This window comes from Vidua chalybeata, chromosome 6, assembly GCF_026979565.1.
Source record: "Vidua chalybeata isolate OUT-0048 chromosome 6, bVidCha1 merged haplotype, whole genome shotgun sequence".
In the NCBI taxonomy this organism is placed as follows: Eukaryota; Metazoa; Chordata; class Aves; order Passeriformes; family Viduidae; genus Vidua; species Vidua chalybeata.
In genome coordinates, this window is record NC_071535.1 from 50,982,300 (window position 1) to 51,005,717 (window position 23,418).

At 36.0% G+C, this 23,418-nt stretch overlaps 1 protein-coding gene across 1 annotated transcript in view; it reads right to left on the reverse strand.

Moving 5' to 3' along the window:
• Positions 1–8,849: 8,849 nt before the first annotated feature.
• The window catches only part of PDE3B (phosphodiesterase 3B), an 82,742-nt gene continuing 68,173 nt past the window's right edge, over positions 8,850–23,418 (reverse strand). The window contains exons 5-16 of the mRNA XM_053944771.1: positions 21,328–21,434; positions 20,951–21,161; positions 20,291–20,364; positions 19,673–19,776; positions 18,749–18,883; positions 17,165–17,276; positions 16,330–16,443; positions 14,507–14,706; positions 13,080–13,283; positions 12,698–12,859; positions 11,146–11,395; positions 8,850–10,805 (exon numbers count right to left, since the gene is read on the reverse strand). Of these exons, the coding sequence (XP_053800746.1) occupies positions 10,579–10,805; positions 11,146–11,395; positions 12,698–12,859; positions 13,080–13,283; positions 14,507–14,706; positions 16,330–16,443; positions 17,165–17,276; positions 18,749–18,883; positions 19,673–19,776; positions 20,291–20,364; positions 20,951–21,161; positions 21,328–21,434 (1,900 nt within the window). The 3' untranslated portion in view covers positions 8,850–10,578. The remainder of the gene's footprint in view (positions 10,806–11,145; positions 11,396–12,697; positions 12,860–13,079; positions 13,284–14,506; positions 14,707–16,329; positions 16,444–17,164; positions 17,277–18,748; positions 18,884–19,672; positions 19,777–20,290; positions 20,365–20,950; positions 21,162–21,327; positions 21,435–23,418) is intronic.

A 23,418-nucleotide genomic window follows, 5' to 3' on the forward strand; every position in this document is an offset into this window, starting at 1 on the left:
GATCACCGCTTCGTGCCAGACAGAAACCGAGAGCAGGGGCTCTCCAAAGTACGTCAGTGAAGTCTCCGTCGCCCACGGGGGACCAGACAGTGTGTCCTGCGTGGGACAGGAAGTGCAAACTTTCGCAGCCAGGAGGGCAGAAGAAAGAACACTTCCCAGGACTCCCAGACCCTGGTGGCAGCTTTTCTTTGCAGAGATTTCAGTCTGGTATGTATTAGTCGTGGAAACGTGTCCAGCTAATACGGGGAGGGCTGGCCGTGTTCCCGAGGTTGGGACGTGCAGCGCACAGCACGAATGGCAGCTGCTGGAGTCGCCTGCGTTTTTTTGCTATTTTTTCTTTTTTACTGCCCCAGGGGTGAGGTGGGTTGGGTGGAAGAAGCATGGGGACCGTGTTATCTGCCCAACAAAAGGAATTTTATTCCCAAGTTAAGGAAATCCTTTCGGTGAAGGGCCCCTACCTGAAAAGTTTAGTTAAAAAATTTGTCCAGTGGTTATTCTTTGCTTTCCCCCATCTGTCTACCGAGGACACGCACAAAACAGAATTTTGGGAGCAAGTGGGAAAAAGGCTAGCAGAGGGGATCGGTAGGGATCCCTCCATAGACGACTGCTTCCCTAAATTCCATATGTTGATCTCAGATGTAGTGAAATCAGACCGTGCGCAAAACTCGGTTGGGGAAAGGAAAGAACCATCCAGAAAATCTGTTACTCCCCCTGAATCCATTTCCCCATCCCCTTCTTCTACCCCTTCTTCCCCTAACCCGGGTGGGCAGCGGGGGGGCACCCCGTCAATCTGAGACGCAGGGCAGCTCCACAAACGTGGACCGTGCTCCTGGTTCCCCCAGGCCATCCCAGCGTCCTGGCCTTAGTGAGATTGGTAGATTTGCTGAGGCCACGACCCTAAACCCCTTTTCCAATCCCTTCTTCTCAGCTGAAAATCCCAGTTTTGGCGCTACCCCGCGCAGTTCTGTTTCTTTGAACCCCTCCCTTTCCCCTGAGGAGGCCGAAGTCTCATGGTCGATCTCTTTGTCTTCCCAAGATGGAGGGTGGCCACATGGCAAGGCTTCCCCTTCCCACAATCTCTTTCTTCCCTTCATTCTCTATGACCCCACCCCCTCCTGCTTCCCGGTGGGTGCAGGCACCGCCCACTCAAGCCGGGGAGAACAAAAGCTAACGCTGCAACAGAGAGCAGCTCTAACATAAGTTCCTGTTTCTCTGAAGAGGCTGGACAGGCTACCCCACTTCCTGAAAAAGTGCCTTTTGTAGAGAAGATTTAAAACTCAAAAAAAGAGAGGAAGGAGGCAAACCTGATTGCTGTGCATTGGGCACACCATGAATGAACCACTCCTAAGGCACTGGTAAGCAGTGGGGTTAGGAGTCATGATCAAGGTTTTGTGGATACCAAGTAGATGTTGTGTGCTTGTGGAATACCTAAGGAGAAATTGTGGAATCCACTGAACTTGGGAGCCTTCAGCATGAGGCAGCCCTGAGGAGTTCAGCTCTAGTTTTGGACTCATGGCAATTCTTCCTGTTCCCAGCCCTGCCTGTGCTCTCAGATCAGACAGCCAGAGTTTGTTTAGTACCTAGTCTTGCTTTCTGGGTTGCAAGAACTCCAGGTCATCCTTTGGTTACAACATGGCTCAAATAATGCTAATTGAAGTGGGGGAAGGATTAAAAACCGTCAAGAACCAGTTCCTGCAGGGACCCGTGCTCAAAATGCAGCTAACCAGTTATAATTCCCTTTTGCTGAGGTATTTTGAGATCTAACTCCTGGCTAGTCTTTAATCCATTTAATGAGAACCATATTGATTATATGTCATTCTGGTTTCTAAATCAAAATGCCTTCTAAAAGCTTCAGAATATCAATCCAAACTTTTACCATTACCTGCCAATTTATGGTCTCATTTAAGCAATCAAATACGTTTGACAAAATGTCTTTTCTCTAAATCTGTATCAGTATTAGTCATATTTACATGTTTCATTCTCTATCAACTTTTTTATTATTTTCCCTCTGACTTAGAATTATTCTAATGGTCCAATTTAATAATTTGAAATATTGACATAATAGTAGTTTTTTCTAGTCCTCCAGAATTCCTCCACTGTATCAACATGGATTACAGTAGCCAGCCAGATGTTCAGAATTTCCTGGTGGGATGTTCAGATAATTCCAGCCAAAATATCTAGGATAGATAGCAGTTGGCTGCTATTTAACATTGTTTGGGGATTAAAGGTTGATATATTAACCAGTGTAACTTCATAACACTGCTGCAAGAGCTGCAGTCAGAACCACCATAGTGTCTTAAATTCTCCTTTCCCAATCTCTATCCTTACATTTAAGTTTTTGAGTTGTTTTTGGCCATATCAGCATCCCCAGAGACTGAAAAGGGAACAGTACAAGCATGTCATATATGACACTGAAAAAGTGCTGAGAAAAAAATCTCACTCATTAGCACTTAATTTCCTGAACTTCTAGCAGTTTCACCAGTACTGATGAACACATCCTTAGTATGAACCTAATAAATGCAGGAAGGTTCATTAATTAATTAATTCAGAGATTAACTATACAAAGGAAGATTTCATCAAATTTCAAGGAACGTTACTGCTTCTCTGAAAGTAAATAGTATGAACTTTCTGTGATATATTTTTATATGTATCCAGAATGTGTTTAGCTTGAATTGAGCTTAAGGGTTTGTGCAAGCACTAGAGAGTAGATGAGGCAGATTATGTCATCATAAAGAGAGCAAGTTCATGAGAAAAGTAGCAAGCTCAGAGAAAAACACAATAAAAAAACAGCAAAATCACTTTGAAAAATGAGTGAAAATTAGATTGTGTAAATTTCATAATAATGCATTGGATATGAAAACATAAAGATTCAGGATAAACGAGGGGGAAAAAATCATAATGGGGAAGATGCCAGATCAGAATCTGCCTTTGGTTGAGAGTGGTGGACTGATGAAAACACAAGATAACATGGCCAAGATCAGAGGATCAGTAAGTGTTTGAAAGGAACTCAATATTCCCAGTATAAATTACTCAGTGGAGGTACACACAGAAGGTTGGTATGTGTTTTCATACCAATGAGTTGTCCCAGGTGTTTTTTTTTGGCGCTGGGCCTGATAATTCTAATAATTAATATACTGATAATTCTGTTAAATTAAAGTACAGCTCTGGGAATCTTCTGCCTTCTTCTGTCCTTTTACAACAATGTAAGTTGGGAATCAGCAGATTCTCCCCATTCTAGATTATCCCTTCAGGCATTTTTGAAGGCTGTCAGCTCTGTCCATGTCATTGGAATTAGGCAGAACCCACAGTTGGAGTGGTTATTCCTTAGGAAGACTGCCAGGCTTCAGGAGATGCTACATTTGTTACATTCTTCAGAATAAGTAACATTCCAAATAGATTAAACCATTAAAATAATGGAAGCATATCAGGAATGTGCAATCTAATCCAATATCTTGCTATTACTGCAGCAGATGGCTGCTTGCCAAAAATTTTACATGTGATGTAGACTGGCCTATAGCAATATTCCAGAAAACAGAATAAACTTACTGTTCATTCTTCTGCTGTTTTCAAGTGATGACTTCCTTTTCTACACTAATACAAAAAAAATATATATATATATAAAGGAAATATTTTAATTTGTGTAAACTACGATTTATCAGAAGCATGAAAAAATATTGTGTATTAAAAAAGCTTTTTACATTACAGATAATTTGTTCAGATGCTTATCCACATTAGGCACATCAGTGTCCAGACAACAGGATCCACCCATCCATGTGTCATGGACATTTATACCCTCATCAAAACAAGGGGATAAAGGATGCCTCATTGTTCAGGTCCCTTACTAATATAGGTAATACAGGTATAGCTTCATACCAACAAGGAATGAAAGTTAGGGAACAGAATCAATATGGATAAAACTTCTGAAAGGATTCCAGTTATTCTCAGGTAATTAAGTTTCCTTTCTCCACAGGCATCCCCGTTTAAGGAGTCAAAATGCCCCTTTGGTTCTCTTCAACTTACACAATAAGCTCAATTCAAAATAATAATAATAATAACAATAACAATAATAATAATTATAGTGCTGAACATGCACCACAGCAGAATTTTATAAGCCTAATTTTTCCAGGAAAAACATTGGTACTTAAAACCCCTCTTTATCTGATATAGATTAGGAAGTTAATTTAATTCCCTCTTTTTTTTTGGAAGCATAAAAATTGCTTTATAAAGCCACTTCAGGGTATTTTCAGATCTTCTTCCATTTTATTTTACATTCTGTAAAGACATACCATTTCTCTCTCAAGGAATGTACAGCCTAAACTGCCACACTATAGAGAGAAATGCAACATAGCTTAATATTGCATTTACTTCACAAATTCTAAGTGTAATCTATAAAATGCTCAAGCTCTTTGTGCCATAATGAACTTCATGATTATATAGAGACAGTAAGAATAATTCATTGTTGATGGGAATAAAATTTAGTGCTAACAGCTAAAATTTGTCTAAAAATCCCCACTCACTTATACTAATTATTTTGCTAAGTATATTAATTACATCATCTTCTGAAGTATCCAACACCTCCCAATGTCTCAAGTACGCATATTCTTAAGATCTAGAAAGGCCCACATAGCTTGAAAAATATTTAAAATACTATTAGCTTTAGCAAACTAACTTAAGATAATCATATTTCTAAAAACCCTTTTGGCTACTGCCTCTCCATTTATTCACCATCTGACAATTAGACAGAATCTTATCTCTGGCTGAGGTTCAAATCTTGTCAATTTTTTCAAGAGGATTCTATCTCTCTCAACAAATAAAAAGACTCTTTCTGGTGGTAGATGAATTATGGGTCAAACACATTTAAAATAAAAAGGTTTTAATATTTACTGAAATAAATGAGTTGATGCCTCCAGTTCTTATTGTTTGAATGTTATTATTTCTATTATTTCTATAACTGTGCACATTTTCTTCTTGGTATTTAAAGTTTCCATATCAGACTTCTACTCTACTCCTAGCATTTAAAAAATAGGTTCAGAAAGGATCTCAGTAAGTTCTGCAGTTCACTCATCTAGTCCACTAATAGTTTTACTAAAAGTTGGTTTTCAGACTTCTTTTTTTTTTTGTGCAGAGACTTTCTTAATAGCCCAAGACAATATATTTCAGTGAGTCAGAGCCCTCTCAATCCTTAGACAATCGGTCATGTTTGAGCCTTGCCACCTAAAGGTATTACTTTTTGTCCTAAACACTATAAACACTGAAAGCATTATTCTGATTACTCTTTGAAACAGTCTCATAAGGTAACCTGAGAATATCTCACTCGAGTCTCATTTTCTCTAGACTAGGAAAAAATCTTTTAAATTAATTTTATCTTTCTCCTTCTCTTCAGGCCACGTTATCAGCCTCACTGGTCTGTACTGTAATTCTGTAAATCTGTCTAAAGGACAGGTGTTTTTCCTGGGGTGTGGTATCTGAAATTAGAAACAGTATTTTGGTAATGACTTAGTTACGATGAATTGAATTGAATGATTACAAACTCATTCTCAAGGATAGAGGGGCTTACTTATCTGCTTTTTTTGACTGAAAGAAAGCTTAGTTCATATGAGTCAGATAAACTGGCAATACTACAGATTAATAAATTCTACTAGGATGAATGTCATGAAAAAAGAAAGGGGCATGGTAAGCTCATTTGAATGACTATATATAGGAGCAAGTTTTCACATCTGACTGGCACAGGGGACAAAATCTGCACTCTGCTCCTCATGTGCAATAATTAATATCAACCCTATCCTCAGTATTTTTGGTATGATACCTGCATTTTAAATTAAGCATTACCTTTTGTTTTATATGCAAATAAAATGAAGATATTTTGATCTCACTCAAGGTGCAAAGGGTTCTGCTGATCCAGAGAGATGAGTCAGAAGTGACTCATCACCTGTTTTCTGGCAGGATGCTTAGAACATGGACAAATCACAAGGTGAATGGTAGGGATCATTTGAAACACTGTGGTCTTTCACCACTACCTAAAGGCTGGTTTGGTTAAATATTACCTTTATTTTTTCCTTCTGAAACCTCACAGATAAACCAGCAGACAGAAGGTTTCACCTCACTAGACTTTTACTCTATGAGATTCGACAGATAGCAACATTCTGCCACATAGCACAGCCCGTGTAGCAGAACCTACCACAGACACCAGTAGCTACCACCTGTGATCTCCTGAAGTCCAGAAATCAGAAGATGACTCATGGTGTACAGATTCCAAAAGAAACCTTCGTGTCAAACATTTCTGGTTGTGCTGTGCCCTTTTTAAAGGGTGTCTGAAGTGTCACACAGAACCAAGTAAGTGTCAGTCACTTACATACCTAAAGCCAAGTGCAATGCAATGCTTATCCTGTAGCCGCTTAGTCCATCAGCTTTCTTTCCTCTTTCCTCTAAAGATGTGTTATTCCTTCTCATTAAGCAGAGGATAAATAAACTGATTGCTTATAGCCCTATTAAACTAAGATCAGATAGAGAGCAGTTAAAAATTGTGTCCTTTTCTCAGCTTCATTCCTGAGAATCCACAGTATAATTTTATAGCAAGTTAAAGACTTCAGAAAATATGGAAAGGAAAATTCCTCATTGGAAAAGTGAAAGTAATTAATTACCTCATTTGCCTTAACATAGACATGTCTGAAGTAGCACATTGTCCAGAGACACAATTCTGAAGAGAGCGGAAAGAAAAAAGGCAAAATAAATACTGTCTTGATCATATTTCTTGTGCCTCATTTAATCAACTTTGTATACTTGTTTTCTCTCATCTAATCTTTATTGGCCACTGAAGGATCAATTTCCTAAAACTTGTATCACAACTTCAGTTGTGATAATCGCATCATTATTTCCATTACCATTTTCATTTCATTTCTAAAAATCCAAGTATTCTGACTTGATAAAGACATACTGTTTCTATAATATTTTGAACGCAAACTGGCCTGAGACAATTAACAGTGTCTCTCTTCTGAATATCTTTAGTATATTTGTATGTCTGTGTCATCCTTACCTCTTCTTTCTAGTTCTCACCATCCAAGCTAATTCCATCCTTTTAGTCTAAAACATCTCTCAGGATGGAATTCCTGCTCTCACACTCACCAGTGGATGAGACACTTAAAATTGTGCACATCTCAAAAAAGAGGAAGTGCTGCCATGTGAGTGTAGGTGCCACAGGGAATCACAGGATGGGTCAGGCTGGGAGGGACCACAGAGGTCATCTGCTCTGCTCCAGAAGGGCCATCCCAGAGCACATGGCACAGGATTGTGTCCAGACGGTTCTGGAATATCTCCAGTGAGAGGGACCCTCTATGGGCAATAACACGCTCTGGATTACCTCAAATCCTGTGCTTTCAAAGGATCCAGAAGCCAAGATTCAACTACATCTACACCAGGAGCAAACACCAAAGATAAAACTTTGAGCTCTTGAATTCTGCTAACTCCTTTTGCTGATTCACCTGTCCCTGGTTGTGGTTAAAACTGGATGAAAATACCAAGAAATGGTTCTATGTACAGAGGAAATGAAGTTTTACACAAACTTTGTTAGTCTGGACTTACCTTAAGCAATGCTACACCATTCCTTTAATTTTGAACCTTACACTCACCATTTAACTTTGTCATGGAGGAAGAACTCCCAGGAAGAGATTCCAAGTTATTAATTTTGATTGGTTTAGCACCTCCTTCATATCCAGAGGACTCCAGAAAGCACAGAGATTTGTTCTTATAGAAAACTTGGTAGGTCTAGTTCTGTGTGTATGGGTGGAAGCAATTCAGCACATGTTGGAAAAGAAGGCAATGAGAAGATGGGAAACTCAACTTAAACCTGAGAATATTATACATAAAAGTTGTATTTCTGCATGGCATAAACTTCAGTGCAGGCTAATTTTGTCCACTTCTTGGGAAAAAAAAAAAAAGAAAAAACAGGTAGTGTTGCATTAAAAAGTGTTTTAAATATGTTCCTTTGTGTGGTTTTCAGAACTAATTAGCAACTCTTGGTAGCTGTGAATTACTGAAGTGTGATCACAGATTTAAGAGTGATATGCCTTATATGGAAGGATGTTATTTTGCACAACAGCTCAATCAACATTCAGAGGACCCTCCATTACCATTTTTGAAAGATTTAAGACACCTTCAGTTACAGCCACATCCACTTCTGCAAATATTCCCTGAACCAGCCTTTGTTAACTTTTTTCCAGTCTTTTCCCTTTGCTCTTAGAGTAACAATTAGTCACATACTGTGCACACATTTTTAAAAAGGCACTTTTAAGTGGATTTAGAACACATTAATAATGAAATATATCTTTGAAGCAAGCTATTGTAACTTGGAAATATCTAATTGGAAATACATCTTAACATTACAGTTTATTAAACACTGAGGTTTGCTGCTTGTTACTGGATTTTGAAATTGCTTTAGTATTCCTAAAGAGTTTAAGACAAACCTGAGATAAGAAAGTCGCTGGCAAAGATGTCACCACATATAAATCCTGACAGTGCTATAGTAAAAGATAAAATCTTAATTTTTACCTTGTTATACATTAGTTATTTTTTAAATAATGACATTTTAAGGGAAACTAAAAATGGAAACTTGTAAAATAACAGAACAGTAACTTTAGACAAACTAATTAGTATCATTTTTCAGACAAAGCAAAATTATATTAAACAATATTAAAATTATATTTTATGTACACAAACACACTATCTAAACACAAAATGCTGAGAATTCAGCAAGCTGAAAGAATCAGAATTTTTTCTAGTCTTCACATTATCTATAAGAAGAATGTATGACCAAAGAAATGTCAAATACAGGTGTATGATCAGTAAGTGCCAGCTTCAATAGTGCAACATTTTATTAATGACAGAAATATCTGGTTTAACACTGCTCATGTTACAAAAAAACTGCAGTGACAGTGATAACGGCAGCAAAGGGGAATTTGTTACTGAAGATATAGCAAAAGCACATTTCAGTGGTCTTTTAAGTGCATCAACAAAAGGCTTACTAGTGAAAAAAGCAAAAAAAAAAAAAAAACCCAAACCTTTCAGTTATTTAAACTGGTCAATGAAATAGCAGAATGAAAATCTGTGTAAAATTGTGTAATGCAGTTTACACAAGATTATTTTTTTTTTTCCAAGTCAATTGATGCAAACACAAATATGCTGAGACACATTTAGAAATAGCGCACGCACATTTGGGTTTTATTCAGTTCAACTATACAGCACTTAAAGGTTCAGTACTAAAAGGAGCACTTTTAAAACTAGACTTATCTGTGGCTTGCTTACCTGTAGCCTAATTTACAACTTTTTTGTTTGTTTGTTTGCAAATTAGACCTACAATGGTAGTGTTTCTAAAAATACTAATTTTCTAAAATTGGGGTGGAATGTTTAAGTTTGTTATTTTAAAACTCAACAATCTAAACGTGGTACAGTACAGTGATTTTTATCTTGTATCAGGCTTTACACAAAGTTTCCACCTTCTGATTTCCATATGTGTATTTCAGGATGTACATCAAACTTGAGGGCAATAAAAGCTGTGTCTGTGATGGAAAAAATGTGTGGGGCAAATTAAAATAGCCATTTTGCAACAGTAGTTTATGTCTTTAAAAAAAATCTTTAATTCTCCTAAAGATTTACATACAAAGAATAAATGAGATACGATCTTATTTCCTTAAAATTTAATATGGGAAATGGGTGCAAGATAAAACTCTATGATGTGGTTGACTTGTTTTTAAAGTGAACCTGAGTAAGGGCAGGAAATACAACATTACTTATGACTAAAAGAATAAAATTCCTTCATAATTTAAGTAGCTGAACAGGTTTTTAATGTTCTACCACAAAACAGCAAGGCAACAGATGAGAGTGGCCTTGTATTCAATGAATTATCATGAACATCCACTGCAAACCTGAATATTTTCTGCAAAAATAAAACATCAGATTATGCACAATAATAAAAAGCATCAGAAATAGATGCACCTGGATTTTCTTTCCTCTTTTTAAACCACAAATATCAGAATTCAGCATTTATGTCACAGTCCTTGAACAGTTGCTCTGAGATGACTACATGAAGCACACTACTGCACTAAGTAGACACCCCACAACAGGCTTGCACTGCAGCAGTAACATAGTTTTCATGTAGGCACAGACTTTTTTCTCATTCATGTTCAAAAACAACATGAAATAAGCAACTCAAGACAACATTAGGATTCATCCCGCATTTCCTTGTTAGCGAAAAGTTCTTGCCACTTTGGTAATCAAAGTCACTGAATGTTTTTTAAAAACTGCAGGTACCTCAAGGAAAAGAAGAGTTCCATATTCAGCAAGGCAGCATTATATCAGGATATTTTATACCAACTAAGGCATAAAGAACTTTGCATCAGGGTATACAATACTCAATATCTGAATAAAGTTCCGTATTCTGTGTGGCGAAAGTGCATAGGAGTGGGATTCCACCAGAGCAAAAAGAATCCTCTCACAGTATTAAGGCCTTTCGATTTTATGTGAGCTGAAGTCAGCACAGTGGAAAAAACATAGGCTGTCATCACACTGGACACCACTGGAGTTCCCTTAGCACGTCTTCTCTTCTCCCAGTTGCCGTTCGTCATCTTCATCAGCTTCCTCAATAACCTGAATGTCATCTGCTTGAGGTAAAGATGAGATTTCAGTCAGCAGTTTGGCTCCTTCTGTTTTGTTTTTCTCTTCCTCTTCAATAGCTTTCTTCCATATTTTGTGATTTTCACTGAGGTGGTGTATTAGCTGGCAAAATATTCGTCTACCTTTTTTTCTTTGAGTTTCTGTGAAATTATAAGCACATTGGATTGTTTGACATTCCAAATAATTGTATTTTACACATACAAAACCAATGGCACACTGCAAGTGAGATGTAAATTTCAGCAAGGCACATGGATTATTATTCTGAATATTTAAACAGTGGCATGGCAGAGGATATCAACAAGTTTCTGTTTTAAATTGCAAGTTTTCTGGTAGTAACAAAATTTTTGTTAAAAGAGGAAAATTTATGAAGCAGCATAATAGCAAAATCTGCAAGATTTGTACTGCACAATTTCAACTGTCACTGCTACATCTGAAGCTACTGAAGCACAACTAAGCACCAATTGAAACACAGAAACTTACTTAAAATAAGATCATCTTCCATTTCTTCATCATCACTCTCTAACTGTGCACCATCATCATCTTCAGTGCTTTCTGCATCCTCCTCCTCTTCATCAACCCACTGCCCTGGAAGCAACCCAGCTGCGTTGTAGGAATTACAAAGGGGGCCAACTATGTGAGTGATGAAAGATTCCTGCAGTTTTGCAAGCTGGGGAGAAGAACGATCCATGAAGGGGCTTATAGGTAATCCAAGACTTGCTTCCTCATCACCCTGAAAAAGAAATGGAAAAACTTATCAGAATTTCTCACAAAATTAACTTTAAATTCTTATTTTTAGAATTACTTTTAATGAACCCAGTAACCTTCAGCTTCCTCACGAGGGGAAGCACATGTAAAGGCACTGATCTCTTCTCTCCAGTGAGCAGTGACAGGACCCAATGGAATGGCATAAAACTCTGTCAGGGGAGGTTTAGGCTGGATATCAGGAAAAGGTTCCTCACCCAGAGGGTGCTTGGGCACTGGAACAGCTCCCCAGGGCAGTGGTCACAGCACCAGCCTGACAGAGCACAAGAAGCTTTTGGACAATGCTCTGAGGCACATGATGTGATTTTTGGGGTGTCCTGTGAAGGGCTAGGTGTTAGGCTTTGATGAGCCCTGTGGTCCCTTCCCACTCAGGATATTCTGTGATTCCATGAACCACCACATGGATTGTACCTTCTTACTGGGGAGAATAATTGTACGGACTAAGTGAATGAAAATGTAATTAGGCCAATTTAAAATAAAGACACATTATGGCTCAGACTTGCACAGTCCATAATCCTCCCTCCAGCTTTGCTTGTGTCTGGATGGAGAACTAGTTCTGCTGGAGCTGCTATTCCTCTGCCTTTACAGGATGGCTTCAGAGCAGGCAGAGATTCAACTTCAATTGCTAAGTTGATGAACAGAGAAAGTGTCAGAGTAATCAGTCATAGCAAGGCATGCTGGTAATGGCATCCCCTGCAAGGCCACAGGAGAATGAAATGAGCTATAACATCCAGAGTAAAGTGGTTTGTTTTGCTGTTTTGGGTTTTTTTCCCCACCATTTTATAAACTGGAGAAGAAAAACATTGAACAGTTGCTCATCGAAAAAATCTGAGCTGTAATTATTTATCTCAGCACTTCCATGGACCTGACAGCTTTAGAGCTGAACATACACTTTCAGTCTTGTGGATTTTGTACATATTCTTTCATCTAGAAACACATCTGTGAACTCAACTTCTGAAAGTGAAAGAAGTTATTTTGATTTGTCAGCGTCATCCTAAAGAAAGAAGTTCTCCCCATCAAAAATGCCTTGATATCTGAAAAATATACTGGCTGGGAGCTTGTTTTCTAACACAATTATTAGAAACTAAAAGATCATGCTAATAAGCTACCTGTGAAAATAAATTTCAGTATTCAGAATGAGAAGATGGAAATACCTTACCAGAAGATTTAAAACAAGGAATAAAGCTTAATTTAGTTAAACCACTGGCAAAACTAAGAATCAGTCATCTGCCCATCATTAAAAAAACAAAATTGCTCTTTCCATACCCACCTGTTCATAAAATTCGTTGACAATGCCTTCAGTCCATTTCAGATGCAGGTCTCTGGCTTTGGCTGGGCCATTGATATCAGCCAGTTTGATGCATATTTGACAGGCCAGCAGGCGATCGTTCTCATTGCTCCATTCTATGCCATTGCTGTTCATGTCATTGACCTGGGGTAGGCACAGACATCCAGTTCAAACTCTTCAGCCATGGGTTTATTAGGCAACCTACAAACCATCTACAGCTGGTTTGTACAAAGGAAATACTCTATTTGCATTTTTAATAGCTTAAATTTAAATAATATAAAACTTTAAACGCAAGTAATTAAAACTAACAATTACTGAGAAGCAATGATAAAATTGGTATATCAGACATTAAACTGGAACAAACCTTGGCATTAAATTCTGCAAGGAAATCGAAATGCTTCTTGAGGTCCGTGGCAAGGATTGCTTCAATCACTAAGAAACGAAAGCGCTTGAATTCCACATGATCAAGGTTCAATAAAAAGTTGTATTCTGGTCGTGATAAGAAAAGATTCCAGGCAGATGCAGCATGGTGATTTTCTAGGACTGATCTGTCATTGTAGAGAACAGCCTACAGGGAAAAATAAAAAAAAATAAGTTTTGTCTTCTAATTTTGGGGTTAAAGTTACACAAAAATTACAGATTAAGGAAATCCCCCCCAAACTTAACAATTAGCAATGTTCTTTTTTTCTTTAAAAGTCCTTAATGATGTCTTAGTGACAGCTCCATTCAGACTGTAGGCACACACACAAAAACCACCTAAGACTTCACACAGTGTGTGTTTTATGTCACACAGTGACATAAAAAAGAAAATAAGAAATAATATAAATCTATGTTTTTAATTCCTTAGTTGTGCTGGAAAAACAAAAACAACAAAAACCCCAACCCAACAAAAACAAAGAAATAAACAAAAAAAAACCATAACAATAAAAAGCCCCACTACAAAAAGGACTCCAAAACAAAGTAAGAACTGTTATAATGGTTAATCGTGCAAATTACTGCTGGTTTTCAAAGGGCTATGTTTAATGCTGATGCAGAAATTTTAACTGTAAATGAGCTAACTAAATATAAAAACAGTAGCAGATTTTACTCACAGCTTCCATGTTTATAAAAAACACCCTAGAAAATAATTAATCCAATATAGATTAAACAGAACCTGAAAAAAGTTAATTTTGCCAATGCTTTTTGCAGTTTTTCAAAGAATGGCTGTATTTTTGAAACTTAGTGTTGGATGTCTGTGTAGTTTGGTTTTCTTCCTCCTTGTATGCTGTTTTCAGCAGAAATACATAAGTGCCTACATACTAAACTCCCTTTGTAATAAGGAGTTGTTAAAAACTGATTAGAAAGTTAATTTTCAAAGTCTTTATCTCCTAACAAGCTGTACCAGTTGTTGTTGTTGTCAATGTTGTTTTTATTATTTTTCTTTTCTGTAACTTACTAAGATATCCAAACAGCCATCATAGTTGATTAGACAGACCTAGGGCCAGCTCTCTATGAAATAATCCTTACTCTATCCTGCACTGGTTAATGTTGTTGTTTTTAGTTTTGCAAATTGGAAGTTGTTTCTGCATGCATACACAATCAGTACATACAAAACACATCAGAATTTAATAGGAAAGAAAAAAAATAAGAATATTACACATGTATAGTACACAGTAATTTCCCCATTTCTTAAATCAGACCTTAAATACTTCAATCCTGAACAACTTACTTTAGGGATATAGAACAGAAAAAAATTCTTTATACTGATTTCAGACAGAAATAAGTGATTTTTCTGTGTGAAAAGGTTTGTACCTGAGGTGCATTTGTGGCCACTAGAAAAGCATTTGTACGTCCAGGATGATCATAGTCATGCATGGCAGCTGCTACATACAAAGCCATCAATTCCAAAGCAGGAATGTTTGATGCCAGACAACCATAACTGTCATCTGTAATAGGACAGCTTTTTGAAGAGGTGTAGCTGACTTGAACTGGGGCAATACCACTGGCTTCATCTAAAAAAAAATTCAAAGTACAAAACCAGAATATTTTTTAGAACAGCATTTTATTAATATTTGTAATGTAATATAAATGTGTATAAACAGCTAGACTCTGTTGCAAACACAGTATAGTTATCCTTGCTCTCATGAAGCTGAATAATTTTCAAGGACTTATACTTTTAAAAAGACAAATTAATGATAATTTTTATAGATTTTGAAGAAAAGTTGAAGTGATATTGAGTTGCAAATTTGTAGCACTAACAGAGCATTCTACTGTTTGTCTCCAACCTGAATTTATCCAAGAAAAGATTAATCAGCACCTTCCTTAGTATTTCCATAATTTGCCCACTTCTTAAACTTGCAAACATATAGCAAAACCTGGAGGGGGGAAGTGGAAACTACTGCAAAAGTAATTAACTCCATTAATTTAGAAATATTTGCATGATAAGATTCACAGTTTATTATCCTCTTTTCCATGGACAAAGTCACTACTTCAAAAAAATGGAAAAGAAATAGCACTTATTTCATCATTGCATAATATAAAAGGAACTCCTTTGCCTTAATAGAATAAGCAAGGATTAAAAGCCTGAAAATATTTATACTGGAAGAGTTTCCAAGCAATAAGATTATAATTTCTTATATAAATTTTTTTTTCTTCTTTTTTTTTTTTTTCTTGTAGAGGAGAATAAAATTATTGTTGTCACTTTTCTCCAGTTAAGTCTCCAGTCCCAACCCATTTAGTACTTGGAGAAAGAAAAGGCAATAGGGTGCAATCAATAGATAGGGACAAACTTGGAAAAAAGAGAAAATTCAAGCCCTTTAAAAGCCACATGACTTGTGTCTTGTCTTTTTGTGCTACACATATAAAACAGAGTTCTTGGAGAGTCCTTGACTCCCCCTTTTCATATTTCTGAAATTCAAACCACTTAGCAGCACAGTCTATGTTTACAATCTTTTTTTTTTAATCCTTTACTTGCAGGATACAATTTGGTAAAACTTACAAATTATAAATGTACAAGTTAGTTCTATGAAGTCACAGACAACACAAGAGCAAGCTTCATTGGAAGGAGCTTCACACAGGAGGTATAATTAATTTGGAGGTATTATTTCCTTTTCAGGGATGGTCTTATGCAGTTATTGTTGGGGTGGTCACTTCAGTGTTTGAAAGTCTGCATGTGATATCTAACTGAAAATTCTAAAATATTAATTTTTATACTAAAGCCATTAAGGAGAACTTCAATTAAGTTAAATACTTTGGTATTTTTTTTTTTGGTCTATTTAACTTTCCAATAAAGTTAAGAAATATTAGCCTAATGTATTTCAAATGCTAAAAATACCCTGACTATGGCAGAATACAGAGGTTTTATTCAGCATAGAAAATTTATTAAGTGAACCAGTTTTCTTGGCTAACAAACTAACCATTACTCATCTACTAATTTTTCTAAAAGTCAATTGCATTATATATCTGAACGGTGTGTGCTTTGTGATATTTCTGTACTGCCTTATATTAAAGTAAAAAAAAAAAAAGTGAGTCATAAGAATAATTAGATATTTTCTTCCAGAGTAATTTAGTTTACCTGCTGTAGGTTTATTATAACATTCTTCAGCAAAACAAAAATAACCTGTCTGAATACACACCTATATCACTCTCCATTAGGTGCTCATTACGGATTTGCTGAAATCCAGGAACAGGGCGTGTGGTCAGGTACCACACTGCATGGAGAACATCTGTGGCATGGATACGATTGTGATCTGAAAATCAGCAAGACACAAGAAAAAAAATGTTACCTGAAATGGCATCAAAAGGAATAATAAAAACAACAACAACAACAACAAAAAAAAAGAAATGTACAAAATGTATTATAAGTGAGATTTTGATTAAATCTAAAAGGAAAAATAGAATTTAAAATGTTAGTGGTAGGTATATGTATCACTGAACATTTTTAAGAAGGCAGTTAGATAAACATCAAACAGTGTCCATGTACACTTCATCTTATCTGGGGCTCAGGAAGGGATTAAATGGCCTTTTAAATCAATAATGGTGAGAAATAAGCATGGCCTGCAATCTGATGCCTACAAGCACCCGGGCTGGGCAAACAGCTGTGGAGTGGGGAAGTGTGGTTTTTGTTTTGTTTTCCAATAAATTTGGCTACCCTGCACAGCAAGGTGAATTTTCTTCTCATTTTGTTAAGGAACTGACCCAAAATTCTGTTAAATCAACAACTATTCTCCCATTGACTTCAGTGCATTTCATTCAACCACTAATTCAAATTCTCTAAGATTATCTTCAAACTCCAAATTAACAAATTTAGTCTTCAAGTCCACCCACTTTCTCCTGCAATTCATCAGACCTGTTCTAAGCTCTGTCAAGTGCATTCACTAAAAACACGCTAAGCTGCCCACAAATACAAAAGCCCACACCAAAGGAGAGCCACTGATATCAAAATTCCATGTGTAACCAGGGAGCACTTACAGGGAATATCCCGGTAGCCATTTTCTAGCGCACGGAAGTAATTCATGAATTCTTGAGTGGGGATTTTGAAAATTTCAAACAAGCCAGTGTCTTGAAACAAGGTATAAGTAACCTAAACAAAGATTAAAATTAATTTAAATCTGAAAGACATACTGTTGCATGTTCTGCTTTTTCAACTTTAAAAATATTCTTGTTTTTAAAATTTTACTTGCTGACAGACATAGAAATCACTGAAATTCCACTAAAGAATTAGTGGAATGCTATTGTCATAGAGATATATTTAATAAATTTTTAGCACAAAAATGTGGATTTTTATGATCCTCTCAATAAAGAATAACAAAAGCTTTTATTTCATTACAGATAATTCTATGCAACTGATTTTTAGTAATGTACACCAAAATATTTTATAAGGCTAAATAAGCCATTTATTCCATTAGTGACCTAAAAAGTAGAAATTTATTTTCAGACTTTTTATTCAAAACTTCAAATTATTTACTTATAACAGCAAAGCCATTAATAACAAAATAAGACAAAGAGAAACAAACAACACCAGCCTCTCAAGTTGTTTCTGAGGCTTTGGCAAAGAGATGCTATTTCTTGTATTTATTATGATTTCTCTTGAGTGTTTTTAACAAAACGAGCTGATAAATGAAGAAGTATTTCAAAAAGATACTCAAAACTTCCATATATGTATATAAACCATATATTACGTTTTACATGTAGTGTACTTCAAAGCCTAATCCCCCCCATCCAAGGCTGCAAATATTTAAAAAAAAATGTAAACCAAGTCACTGCTAGGCATTTTTATAACTTTTTTTCCTAGACACAGGAGAGGAACAAGAAGTTCTGAAGCGTGGAAGGTGCTCAGAGGAACAGGAGCTGCAAAATTAGGGGACATCACTCCAGGGTGTAAAACTAAGATACTAGAAATAAAACTGTATAGCGGTCAGATCAGAAGCTCCATGATTGCTAAATCCACTCTAAAGAAGGAGGCAGAAGCTTCCAGATGACCTTGATGAATGGGAGAAGCTGGGGAAGAGCAAACAGAATCCTGCTCTTGCACCTGCCAGCAGGTTTGGCTTCAGCAAACATGAAACTGCACGGGAATAAGTCAGAAAGAAATAAAAGGGATACTACGTGCAGAAAACAGCATGGAAAAAAATCCCACTGTTTGTAGGCTTAAGAGGCAAAAGGCTGCCTAAAAGATCACTTCTCTTCCCTCACAGGTGGGGCAGAAATATTGTAGGGAAATAAAGAAAAAAGCAATGGTTGTCAGAGTAGTAATTCTGAAAGCAGGAGATTATTCTGCAAATCTTATAGCAAAACCGAGTTAGTCAGTGTGAGTCTAACCTATTTATATTGAGAATAAAATTCAGAAAAACTGGAGCATGCTCTCTATAGATAAACCATTTTTTATGGTTTACAGTGACATGGAGTACATGAGAAGTCATATTTCTGCTTTTGAAGATATTCACATAAATGTAATTTCAAGTATTCACATGAATGTTGACTGCAAAATTTCTTAATGGTTTAAATAAGGGACAGCTTTACCTACCCTCCCTCATATAATAAAGGACAACAAACCTGGCTGAGAATTCTTCCAGACTGATCTCCCATTTCTTTTACAAGGTCAAAAACTTGGAAATTCCAATTGTTCATCTTCTCCATTAGTGAATCATGGTCTAATAACATTGTTTCTAATCTAGAACTCTGTTCCACCTGTATGAGATTAAGATACTTTATCATCTCTAAAATAACAATGAAAATTAATTTATCAATTGTGTTGGCAAAAAAAGCCTTGAAAATGAGAAATCATTAGTGAATTTATTGAATGGTGCTGCAACTATGACTATGAGAAAATCATAAATCAATATTACAAATAGCACACTTAAAGGCTTGAGTTTTCCTGTTTTGGGCAGCAGATTCCAGGGCTGTCTGAGATGGTGCTAAATTTTCCTTCTTATTTATTTTTAGACAAGATGAGTTAATAAAACAAAGCAAAAATATGCATAGGCTAAAACCAAAGATTTACTGAGCTTTAAGAATAGGTTTATTGGACAAGCTTTAAAAACACCTGATGTATACACCCAAAATGTTAATAGCACTGCATTGAACATTCATTGATCTCTCTCACTGCCACTGCTGCATCTTTCATGAAGTTCCGAAAGAAAATATTAGCCAGTGTTTGAGCATACCCTCTCAACATTAAATCTACACAAATCAATATTGATCAACAAAATCAATACAACCACAATATTTCCTGTCATTTGCTAGTGACATTTATGCAAGATAAAGAATTGTTAAACGAAAAATTGAATTCCAACCATGTACCATAACCCTTTAGAAATTACTATTTTAGCAACATAAAGGCCTCTTCACAGCAAGTTAGAAATTATAAAGAAATATTGAATTGAGAAAAGTTATTGCAGGGGTTTTTTTTTGGTGGGTTTTTTTTGTTGTGGGTTTTTTTTTTTTTTTTTTTTTTTTTTTTTGCAATTACATGCTTACAAGCAGTGTATTTTGTGTTTGATTGATCATTTCTTTCTTTTCATCTTTCCTCTTCTCTGTATGGTGGAAAGATTCTTTGGAGACATTACCACTTGCAATTTCACCTTAAAGAAAACACACAGAGAAATATTATATCAGTAACTGATTTGTAAATTACTACTGTCTAATAAGTTTTTAACTGATCATATGTATTTGTCACAGAAATACAAGTAACAGCTTGTTTCTAACCCATTTTATTTAAGAAATATGAAAAAAATTCATAGAGGACAAAATTTGTTAGAGAAGACCTATTTGAAGATTAAGAGAAGCTAAAAGCATAGCTTTTATTGGAAAAAATGCTTCAGTGATTAGTTTAGCTTAGTTGGTAGAGCACTTATTTGATACATGGAGTACAGAACTATAAAGGTATTAGTGGAAGCCCGTTTTAAAATCCTTACTATGAAGCAGGCAATATTTCATCTTATTTTGATTATTCTAAAACACAAAACAAAGTAAAATACATACACAGGTTAAAATCTAGGAAAAAATATGTAGAAATAGTGAAATTTTCATTTAACTGGCTTGAAAAAAAAAAAGCAGTAAGTTGATATCAAGTACTTGTCTATTTTGAAATCCCACCTGATTTTCTGTCTCTGTATTCTGCAAAGTCTGGTTCTGGTATTGGAACAGGCTTGAGTATCTGACGTCCACAGCTTACAGAATACATGAAAAATATTTACAACATTCAGTAACTTTCTTCTTTTGCTACTGCTGTCTTCTACTGAAAAATATCTGTAGATTACTTTTTTTAAAAAGGCTTGTAAAGGTTCCTTCAACAACTGACCTGAGTATTTTCTCCTAAATTTGGCACACATAGATTTAGTCCATCCCTAGATAATAATCAACCATCACTTCCCCCAAAGTTAGACCTCTGAATTATTAAAGTAGGGCTCATAGCTAAGAACGTATTCAGAAACACAGAATCCAATTCCCAAGTAAGAAACCCTCCTTTTCTAAAATTCCACAGAATACTGTTCCTCTACAGTAACAGCTGCTGAGAAAGATGCACCATGTCAAAGCAGTGACATACATTCAGCATTCTTTATTCTCCCCTGAATAACACAGTTACAGATTATGATGAGATTTATGCCCTTTTTCCATCCTAGTAGGGGCACAGGTCTTGATTTTTTTGTTGTTGTTTTTTTTTTGGTTTTTTTTTTTTTTATTTTTTTATTTATTTTAATTGCATTCTTTTTAACCCATATGAAGTGACTGAAATTATAACAGAGTTTACAGTACCTGCTACACATATAACCTACAGGTGTTTTAACTGGCTGCTGAAAATCTGGAGAGCTAGATGTGTGTCCTGGAGGCTTGTGTATATTAATGCTTGGTTTTGTGAGGAAATCAGCAGTGTCAGGGAACTCTACAGGCGACCAGTTGCTGAAAGCCCCGCTGGAGACAGATCCATGGCTTGGTGAACCCACGGGACTCAGGCCAGGAGAAGCACCTTCCAAAAGAAGCATGACATGGGGGTTCAGATGACAATAAAGGCCTTGCTGTTAACAAAGAGGATTTAAACAACGAGGGACATGCTGATATTATTTTAGTGCTATGTTTACATGAAAAAACCTGTGATGTGCCATCCTGTTACTGTAAAAATTGCATGATCCTACCTGCTCGTCTGGGAGCCATGTGATGAGTCAAGGTCACAGAGGATGATCTTTGCTTTGATATTGTCAGCAAGTTTGCACCAAAAGACCCATTGGAGTGAGATCCTTGGCTGAAAAGAAAACAGTAAGGATTTCTTTTTCTTAGTTTCCTACTTTGTCTTCCACTTCTGTTAAATAAAATGCTTTTAAAATAGCTACACTGCCCTGTGACAGGTCCACCACCATTCAAGAAAAATACTACAAACCTGTCGAATTCAAAACCAGCTAGAAAATATATGTCAATTATATGAAATAAAAACTGCTGTGTACTGATTGAAAGCAACAAAATACTTAACACAGTCCTAAAATGATGCAGTAAATATACTCAGAACATGTATGATAGGTTTACTTTTTAACATGCTACTTTCCTTGAACATTTGAAGCAGGCTGTTTCTTAACAGATCTGAGGATTGATTACTTTGGAAATACAATTACTTAAAATACAATTAAAACCTTACACAGCCACATAAATTTTACATATTTACACTTTTTAATATAAACATATAGAATATTGTTTTATTATTCAATTATTTATAAATACTTTATTTATGATAAACTTAAAACTAAAGCTGGTATTGACATCAAAGTGTGTTTTGCTTCAGCGGCCAAGTCCTTAAACTCAATTGCTCAATCCTGCCATCTGCTGTTGCAGGGACAAAATTTCACTCCATGATTTAAAATTATATTTCCTTCAGGGAACAAAAATGGAATATACAATTAAAAATAGCTGTATGCATTTACTTCAAAGTGAAAATAGTTAATGTAAAACTATTTTGCTTCAGGAGGGGAAAATAGTATTTACCAAAACATCTTAAGCTGATGGCAAGAAAAGTCCAATACAGAAATAATACTCGATCTCCCATCACTAGTTTAAATACATGAATATGAAAAATGAGTTCAAGAATAAACATGGATTTATTTCTGTGTATCTCTAGCTGCTGGAAAGGGTACAGTGGAGGCCACAAAGGGGATGAGGGATCTGGAGCATCTCCCATATAAGGAGAGGCTGCAGGAGCTGGGCCTGGTTAGTTGAGAGAAGGCTGAGAGGGGATCTCATCAATGTTTATAAATATCTCAAAGGTGGGCTAAGAGCATGGTGGCAGACTCTTTTCAGTGGTGCCCAGCAAGAGGAGGAGGAGTAATGGCCGTAAATGAAAACATGAGAAACTTCACCTCAACATGAGGAAGAACTTTGCGTTTTGAGCTAGTATTTGAATGAGAAACCAAATCAAAAATCTGCATACAACTAAAACAGGAGTTCCCCAGAGCTGCTTTTGAATAGCAAGCAAAGTGAGGAAACCCTCTGTAAATGTACACTGAGACTGCAGCAGGAGGGCTGAGCCTCAAATTGAAATCCCACGGTTGCTAAGGTTAAAGCAATTTCTCTGGTCCCTGGTTATTTCCAGTGGATACAACTGGGGAGGTTCATCTGGACACCAGCAACCAGGTCAGCATGAAAATATAATCTTTTAATGACTACTACTGCTCATATTAGAATCTTCAATTGTAATTCATACACAAACCACAATTAAGTTTTGCAATGTAAAAGCTTAAAGATCATATTTTATCCAAGGGGGGAAAACCACTGAAAGGGCCAAATTATTCAAGTAGTTCACTTTAATATTAAATATAATACTGATAAGTAAATATAATACTGATAAGTAAATTCTTGGACATGTGTATATAAATTTCCATCTACTATTAATAATTACCAGTTATCAGCATAACTCACGTTCTCTTTTTTAAGAATGCATCTGTTATACTTTCCTTATGACCTACGTAGAACCACTTAAAGAAAAAAACAAACAAAAAACCAAACAAACCACCAAACAAAAACCCAAACAAACCCAACAAAACAAGAAAATCAAAATTACACACATTTTTACAGATTTCAGAAGCAAAGGAATATTCATTTATACATTTAAATAAAATTAAATGTGTGAATTTTCACTAATATACAACATTATACAAAAAGGAAAAAAATTCATTTTAATCCTAATTCAGAATGTTATCTTAATTCTGGAAATAAAAGCTCTATTTGCACCATATTTACTA